Below are 8,864 nucleotides of genomic sequence, written 5' to 3' on the forward strand. Positions count from 1 at the left end.
GGGGTCAGGCAGAGGGGCATGTGGGGATCGCCGTGAAGGAGAACAATTCTCTCCCAGGGGCTGGTCTCTCTGAACAGGGCGCAAACCCCATGACAAAACCATCCAGTTCCTTATGCTGGAGCAGACAACACTAGCCCTTTGTCTCCCAAAACTGGGCAGGGTGATGGGAAGGCCCCTGGGGGCTCGTCCTTCCTGCAGGGCCAGGGATGGGCCTGTGGCTTTGGGGGCAAGTGAGAAGCAGTTTTCATTGTAGCGCTGGGAACTCTTGGGAGAGAAACTCTGTGGTCCCCACTTTCTTGGCATCTGGGGTGAAGGAGGGAGACTGAGATGAACTCTCATAGATCCTTTCTCCTGGCCTAGATCCAGCTTGGAAACCCAGGGCCTGTGTGCTGTGTCCATCACCACCTTCCTGAGGAGCGAGGGCCCATCCTGCCCCGCTGTGGGTCTCTCCTTTCCCAGTTCCATGTGTGGCCCTGAGACCATGCATATGCCACTAAGAAGGGCTGAGAGGCTGCAGAAGCACATGCTCAGGGCGTCCCTGAGAAGGATACGTCTACTCCTGGGACTGAGGAACAGGGACAAACATTGAGTAAAGGGGCCCTCTGTGCCACACGAGTCCATGCTCCATGTCATAGAAAGGGAGTGGGGACAAATCCTAGGCTTGTAATTGGCAGCCTAGAGACAGTAGGGTGGTGGGATCAACAGTCTTGGCTCCTGGAGCACCCCTCTCTGTTGCCATGTCCTTGTTTGGGCAAAAACCCCTCTCTGTCACATGTCCCCTACTTCCCAGGCACCTGATGCCTCACTGCTGCCCTGCTTGGCATTCCTAGGGCCTGGGGTGCAGACGAAAAGGGGCCCCTGGCAGCGCCCTCCTCCTCACCCAACCCTTCTGCTCCGAAGTGGTCCACAGAGATCTGAGGGCCGTTCTTTAAGGACCCCTGCTGTAGTCTGAACTTCCTCCCTTGAGGCGGGTTTCCCACTGTGTCCAGGAAGCTCCTCATGTCCTGGCTTCCTTTCAGCCTTTCTCTCTGAGAGGAGATGCTGGCGGGAGGGAAGAGACTGGCTGGTGGGATGTGTAGCTCCACTCCAGGCCTCAGGTTCTCCTCCAAACTCGGGCCCTTTCCCATCACACCAGACCAGAACGCAGGAGGAGCACAGTGGGACGATGGGGGTCCACCGCAGGGGGGTGGTCAGCCAGAGGGCAGTTTGCAAGGACATTTTATTCGTGGTCACAGTGGAGTATCACAGAGCAGAGAAGGCCAGTGTTTCCCTATCCCACCTGCCTGGGTCCGGGGGAAGTGGAGAGAGGAGGAAGTGCCTGCATGGGACGGGGGTTTCCAGGGCCTCAGAGATTAGAGGGATGGGAGAGAAGTTGCATGGAGGGGTGAGAAAGGGGCTGGAGACCTTAGCCCGGAATGGGGAGATAGGCCCCGGAGAAGACTCAGGGAACACAACCACCCTTGTCCTCTCCCAGGCTAGACCCTTAATTTTCCCCCTTATGCGGGCAGGATGGAAATTATGGAAACCTTATTCTCATCTCCCTGAAGAAAAGTTGAGATTTGGAATGTCTCCTTAATGTGATTAGCAATATGATGAGAGAGGAGGGACACCCTGTCTTGGTTTTTCCCATTTCCACATTCAAACCTTCCCTGCAATGTTCCCCACCTTTGGTCCAACTCCACCCCTTGAAATCCTGCAATTTCAGCCCATGTCCAGCAATGGGAAGGGGCTAACTCAGAGGCAGTGGGCAAGAGGTGAGATGGATTTTGGAGGACTCCTCCCCAACTTCCCACCTTCCTCTCCAATTAAGTAGGATCCAAGGGCCACAATGCTTTGAGGTTCTCCAGATTGGGGGAAGTAAGTCTTTCCTCCCCAGTTTTGAGTCTGCAGGTCTCTGGGCAGAAGCCCTCCCTGGGATCCAGGCATCCCTTTGCCCTCATCATGGGAGCAGGCTTTACTTCCAGCCCCTCGGGCCTGAGGGACAAGAGCCGAAGCCTGTCACCCGCACCCTGTCCCAGCCCGGCCAAGAGAGGAAGCCCTGGAAAATGCCAGGCCCCTGGGAGGCTCCTAGGTCCTGGGAGCAGGATGTCTGGCTTAAAGGCCCCTGGGACCTGCTGCTCTGACGGGAGAGGAGGCAAGAAGGGCCCTGAGAGGCAGGTCCAGTCAGAAGGGAGAGGGGGCGGGAGGGGAGGGATGAAGGAGGCAACACCAGGCAGCTCGCCTTGGACGCTCCCCAAATGGCAGCAAGGGCCCAGCTGGCAGGGGACTGGGGCAGAGCCAAGTCCTAGAAAAAGAAAGAGAGAAAGGGTCAAGGGAGCCCAGCCTCTCTCAGATGCCCCTTGCTCCTCCCATTTCCCAGCCCTTCTTATTTCTTGCTTGCAAGTCTCTCTTCCTCGCCCCACTGCCCTTCCTTTTCTTTCTGTCTTATTTTTTTTGAGAGAGAGTCTCTCTCTGTCACCCAGGCTGCAGTGTAGGCTTGAACCCTTCCTGGGTTCAAACGATCCTCCCACCTCAGTTTCCTGAGTAGCTGGGACTACAGGCACGTGCCACCATGCCCAGCCAAGTTTTGTGTTTTTTTGTAGAGATGGAGTCTCGCCATGTTGCCGGGCTTGCCCTTCCTTTTATGCTTTTCTTTTCTTTTTTTCTTTTTTTAAAGACAGAGTCTTACTCTGTCGCCCAGGCTGGAGTGCAGTGGCACAATCTTGGCTCACTGCAATCTCCGCCTCCCAGGTTCAAGCAATTCTCCTGTCTCGGCCTCCTGAGTAGCTGAGATTACAGGTGCATGCCACCACATCTGGCTAATTTTTGTACTTTTTAGCAGAGACTAGGTTTCACCATATTGGTCAGCTGGTCTCGAACTCCTGACCTCAGGTGATCCACCTGCCTTGGCCTCCCAAAGTGCTGGGATTACAAGCATGAGCCACCGCGCCCAGCCTCTTTTCTACTTTTCTTTAGGCCTCATCATAAATACCACTCTTTGGAGAAGCCTTCCGAGACTCCCAGCCTAGGCGAGAGTGCCTGCTGCCTGCCCTCATCCTTCCCTGAACCTCTCCTCCAAGGGCGCTCGGCTGAGTTAGGGTCATGTAGTCATTTGTGTGCTTTTCATTTAATGTCTGTGAGTCCAACTCTGTGGGGGCAGGAGCTGTATTTGTTTTATTTTCCCTTGAATCTACCCAGTCTGGACATAATCAGTGCTCAAGAAAAATGTGTCCAGCAAATTAAGGGAAGGATATTCTCTGCTATATCTCAGTGGATCCATTCTTCACTCCCTGTCCCTGCAGCAAGGGCCTCCAGTCTAGCCCGGCAAAGAACTGGTTGTGTGGCCTTGGCCTTGTCATTTAAATTTGCAGTCCTCTGTTTCTTCATCCATAAAATCCCCTCTCCTAGCTTAGATTAAGCTGTGTCATGGGTAAGAAGGGGCCCTGCAGAGTTCATGAGTGGGAGGCCCAGGGCAGGTATGGGGAGCCCCAGCCTTCCTCTTCTCTGTCTCACTCGGGTGCATAACTTTCCACCTCCAAAAAGGCTTCCTTCTTCCTGCTCTTTCCAATCCTGCCTCTTTCCCTCTCTGACCCTGCCAGGGCCCTGCCATAGGGCCTCCCAGCTGGGGGCCTTGGAGATGACTATATAGAACTTCACATCACTTTCTGTATTTCAAAAAGCCTAACTGCCGCTCCACGTTTTTCTTAGCAAGACCACATCATTTAACTAAAAGAACAAGCATCCACCCAATGTAGTCACATTGGTTGGGCTCTAGTGAATAAACTGGAAAAACAGGCAGGGTGCGGTGGCTCACGCCTGCAATCCCAGCACTTTGGGAGGCTGAAGCGAGCAGATCACCTGAGGTCAGGAGTTCGAGACCAGCCCGACCAATATGATGAAACCCCGTCTCTACTAAAAATACAAAAATTGGGCCGGTGTGGTGGCAGGCGCCGGTAATCCCAGCTACTCAGGAGGCTGAGACAGGAGAATCGCTTGAACCCGGGAGGCGGAGGTTGCGGTGAGCCGAGATCGCGCCACTGCACTCCAGCCTGGGCAACAAGAGCGAAACTCTGTCTCAAAAAAAACCCAAAAACCAAAAACCAAAAAACAAAACACACCAAAACAAACAAACAAACAAAAAAACTGGAGAAACAAGTTATTAATATATCCAATGTATTTGATAGGAACAATATTTCTGAAGTCAGATCTACGTAGGGAGAAAACAGTGACAGTGATCCTCTAGGAGAACAAGTGTGGAGGCCCCCATCAGAGCACCCTTTCTCTGGGTCATTGTCTTTTTCTTGGGTCCTTAGATGAGGTGGAGACGCTATTGCACAGGAAGGCTGTGTCCCTCGGGGTTCCTGAGGTCAAGGCACGTGGAAGAGATATTTTATTTCTAAGAGTCCTCTCATTCTCCCGCCAGTTCCTTTCCATTCCCGGCACTGGCCCTGCAGCTCCCTACCTCTGGCTCAACAGACCCGGCACTCCCAGAGGCAGCTTCCTTTCTTGGCACCAAATGCTCTGAGTGAGGGTGGAGGTGAGGGGCTGGCACAGGCTTCTGGAATCTCAATCTAGAAGTGGGGCATGTGGCTGCTTCCAATCTTCTGGTGACTTACGCCTGCTTAGCATCCCTTAGGGCCCAAGCATAGGCAGGGCGTGTGTGTTTGCCTGCAGAGGGGAGGGAGGTGCAAAATAGCCCACTACAAATGGGGCTTGGGAGGGAACACTTTTTTCTTTCTTTCTTCTTCTTCTTCTTCTTTTTTTTTTCTAACACGATCCACTTTTTTCTTTCCCTCATAGTTTCCCAAAGAGAGAAGCTCTCTGCCTAAGGCGTTCTCAGCGCTAGGTTGGGGTGGGTGGGGGTGGAGAAACAGGGAGGGCTGTTCAGGTGCTATTTAGCTGCAGGCTGCCAGACCAGGCCCAGCGAGTCCCAGCAGGCCCTGGAGCACCCCACACCCATGGCCTCAGCTGCACTCCCAGGGGTGCAGAGCTTGGGCCCCCCAGCAGCTCAGGGGTGGGGTGAAGGCCATGGATCCTTCTTCCATGAAATTGGCTGGAGTGGAGGGGCAATTCTTGGACCTCTGCACAAGAGCCTTGGTTTGGTCAAGTGTCTCTGTGATCTTTTTCACAGAAAATCTAATATTGTAGGTTCCCAGCTCACAGCCTCTGTAAGAGCTGATGTCTGCCTATATTTCCACCTTCTTCTCCCACTCAATGGCCATGTGCTTCTGCACTGGCCTTCTCCCAGTCCTTCTGTCCCAGGGCCATTGCACACACTGTTCTCTCACTTGCCATGCTCTCCCTACTCCCTCTGAGCTCAGCTGACACTCATGTACACTTTGGGTGTCATCTCAAGTGTCACTTTGTCAAGGAAGTCTTCCCTGATGCCCTTGGCACTCTGCATTTCTCCTCTGCAGCAGTTAGCACAGTTATAATCACTCATCAATCATTAGTTGAATATCTGCACCCCCCTTGCCTATAAGTCCTATAAAGGCAGTGTTGCTCACATTGGCTCCCCAGCCCCTAAGACAGTGCCTGGCACATTAAACAGGAGGTCATTAAGCATCTGCTGAAAGAAGAAATGAATGAGTGAGTGAATGAGTGAATGAACTCTATCTTCCCAATCGCTCTCCCACTGAGCCTCCATCTTCATCCCATGGCCCTTGTCTTGGTTACCGCCCCGTCATCTCCTGCCTAGATTATCTTCAAAGGCCTTCCAACTCCAGTCGTATGCAACCCAAAACTCTACACACACATAGTCATCTTTATAAAATGAAAGTCTGACCATGACTCTCCCTCCCAGTCCCTCCTGCCCACAGGAGGAAGTCCTGCTCCCTTAGCATGGCTTGTGAGGCCTCTGTGACCCGACACCTGTTTACCTTGCCAGCCCCATCTCTTATCCGTCCTACTTGTTCCCACCCCATCACAAGACTTGCTCTCCAACAGCAAGCTACCAGCAGTTCTCCAGATTTGCTACACTTGTTCCCAGCTTTTTGCTTTATAAATCCTATTTCCAACTGGGTGTGGTGGCTCACGCCTGTAATCCCAGCACTTTGGGAGGCTGAGGCGGGCAGATCACCTGAGGTCAGGAGTTCGAGACAAGCTTGGCCAACATGGTGAAACCCTATCTCTACTAAAGATACAAAAATTAGCCAGGCATGGTGGTGCATGCCTGTAGTCCCAGTTGCTCGGGAGGCTGAGGCATGAGAATCACTTGAACCCAGGAGGCAGAGGTTGCAGTGAGCTGATATCCTGCCACTGTGCTCCAGCCTGGGCAACAGTGAGACTCCATCTCAAAAAACAAAAAAAAGAATAAATAAATGCTATTCCCTCTGCTTAGGCATCTTTTCCCATCTCCTTCACCTGCCCGAGTGTTGTGTCCTCTGGGAAGTCCCAGTTCCTTCTCTGGGCCTGAATGTACAGCACCTAGAGCTTACCTGAATGCCCGCAGCAGTCGCTGGCAGTAATCCCATCTCTGCTCCCCACTAGGTTCTGAGTCTCTTGAGCCTTTCATCTCTGAACCCCCACACCTAGTAAATAGCTGGTGTTCAATAAATGTTGGTTGAATGAATGGATGAGTACATAGTATCCCTTGTCTTATGCCCCCTCAGCTATGTACTCAGCCAGGAGGGCCCTTCCTCCTCCGGCTAGGATTCCCTGGGCCCTCCCAGCCCTGAGCACTTACGGTGGATGCTGCTGCTGCTCCCCTTCTTATCCCCAGGGGCCTCTGGTGGTTCCCGGGGGGTCTGCTGTCCCGCCAGCTGCTCCACCATGGCCTGATGGGTGAACAGCATGCTGTGCAGGAGCTGAGGGGTGAGAAGTAGATGTGGGGTAGGATGGGCTCTCCCTGGCATGTATCCTCCAGTACACTCTGGTACTGTCAGCCAGTTGCTAAAACAATGAAATACTCTCATACCGATTTTTTTTTTGAGTTGGAGTCTTGCTCTGTCACCCAGGCTGGAGTGCAGTGGCACCATCTTGGCTCACTGCAACCTCTGCCTCCTGGGTTCAAGCCATTCTCCTGCCTCAGCCTCCCTAGTAGCTGGGATTACAGACATATGCCACCATGCCCAGCTAATTTTGTATTTTTAGTGGAGATGGGGTTTTGCCATGTTGGCCAGGCTGGTCTTGAACTCCTGACCTCAAGTGGTCTGTCCACCTTGTCCTCCCAAAGTGCTGGGATTACAAGTGTGAGCCACTGCGCCTGGCCTCTCATACCTATTGCTAAAAGCCCACTGCCACGGCTGCCTACAGTCTCAGATGCCCTGGGCCCTTCCCTCTGATCCACCCCAAAAGGAGTGGCGCCTATCACAGAAGGAGCCACCCTTTCTCACAGGTGGGTCCCGTACCACCTGGATTGCTAATACCCCTGCCTCTGGGGCACTCAGGGACTAGGATGCAGGAGGAAAAGAAAACTGGAGGCTGATGGGCTGCAGAGGCAAAGAGGAGGGGGGGGGCCCTCCTGGGCAGAGGGGCAGGACCTGCTGGAGCCCTGAGACAGGGGCCACCTCTGCTCTTACCTCACTCTGCACACCCACGGGCACCAGCGCTGGCTGACACAGGGCAGGGGCCCCCAGCAGCAAGTGGGGGGATGGTGGCACCCGCACTTCCCACAAAGGATAGTTGACTATGATGAGCTTGCTGAAGTTGAACTTGTACGTGAACCTTTTGCCTTTGGTCTTATGCAGGATCCTCTTATTGTAGTAATATCTGCAGAATTCAAAGTTGAGAATAGAGTTGGCCCAGTGGCCAGAGAATAGAGTCAGGGACCCAGTCACATTCTCCTCCCTAGCCGGGCTGACCCTACGCTGTTCCCCGAGAACCACTAGGCAGCTCACCACAGGCCAGGAAACTTCCCAAGCCTTGGAGGGGGTGGAAATCAGCAGGGGTGCCAGAAACCACGGCCCTCTTCCTTGAACTCTTCCCTCTTTGGCCATGTCAGCCGCCTCCTCTCACCTGAGGGCCCGGCTCAGCTTGTCATAATTCATCTGTGGTTTGCATTTCCTGCGGCCCCAGAGGCGGGCCACCTCATCTGGATCCTTGATGACAAATTCCCCGTACTCTCCCTGCTGCCAGGCGATGACATGGCGGAACTCTTCCTTCTGTAGCAGCTCCAGGATGAAGTGCCACAGCTGGATCTGCCGGGAGCCTGGGGACGACTCGGCTTTGTAGGCCCAGTCAGGGAAGGCCAAGCCTGGGTGGACAGGGCAGAGTGAGGGCTCTGGAGGCCCTGCCCTAGGCCACCGTTGGAGCAGGAGGTAGACCTGGCCAAGAGGCTCACCTGGGATCCAGTTGCCGGGGTTGGCTGGGATGCCCTCAGCCAAGCAGCTGCAGTGCATGGTCCACTCTGGCGAGAGGGCCTGTGTCTGGGCCTTGGGGAAATGGTCACCACCTAACAGGAAGGGAAGGAAGGAGGGAGAGGGGAGGACAGTGAAAGAGGAAGGAAAAATGGAGGGAAAGAAGGAAGGAAGGGAGCGGGTCAGGAGAGAAAGAGAGAAAAGGGAAGGGACAAGAGGTTGCCAGTGAAGGGGAGAAAAGGGAACCAACCAGAGGCAGCAAGCTTCCCCATACCCAGACAGGGTCCAGCCTCCTCTGAGGAACTCCCCACTACCCAGGGCTGACTCGGACTCAGGGCTTCCGGCTGAGCCACTTATATAAATGGAGAGAAGTGCAAAGGGTCCTATATCCTGCCCTGCTGGGGGATTTAGACAGAGAATGAGATCTCTTCTTAGGGCTTAACAGGATTGGAGTTTTTCCCAAGAGAAGACAAAAGAAAATGTAATTAATCATGGGCTCATTCTAAATCTTGAGTGGGAAGGAGGTGGCTTATACACATACCTGTGCCTTTACAGTATTTCTTTCTTTCTTTCTTTTTTTTTTTTTTT

General features: G+C 53.6%; 1 protein-coding gene across 1 annotated transcript; it reads right to left on the reverse strand.

Annotated features, from left to right (window-relative positions):
• Positions 1–1,202: 1,202 nt before the first annotated feature.
• ETV3L (ETS variant 3 like) lies at positions 1,203–8,601 on the reverse strand. The gene is made up of 5 exons (XM_025360400.1): positions 8,261–8,601; positions 7,936–8,173; positions 7,500–7,689; positions 6,665–6,785; positions 1,203–2,284 (listed from the first exon to the last, which is right to left on the reverse strand). Exons 1-5 carry the CDS (start codon positions 8,316–8,318, stop codon positions 1,806–1,808), a joined length of 1,086 nt encoding a protein of 361 aa, XP_025216185.1. The 5' UTR covers positions 8,319–8,601; the 3' UTR covers positions 1,203–1,805.
• Positions 8,602–8,864: the final 263 nt, after the last annotated feature.

This window comes from Theropithecus gelada, chromosome 1, assembly GCF_003255815.1.
Source record: "Theropithecus gelada isolate Dixy chromosome 1, Tgel_1.0, whole genome shotgun sequence".
Classification (NCBI taxonomy): Eukaryota; Metazoa; Chordata; class Mammalia; order Primates; family Cercopithecidae; genus Theropithecus; species Theropithecus gelada.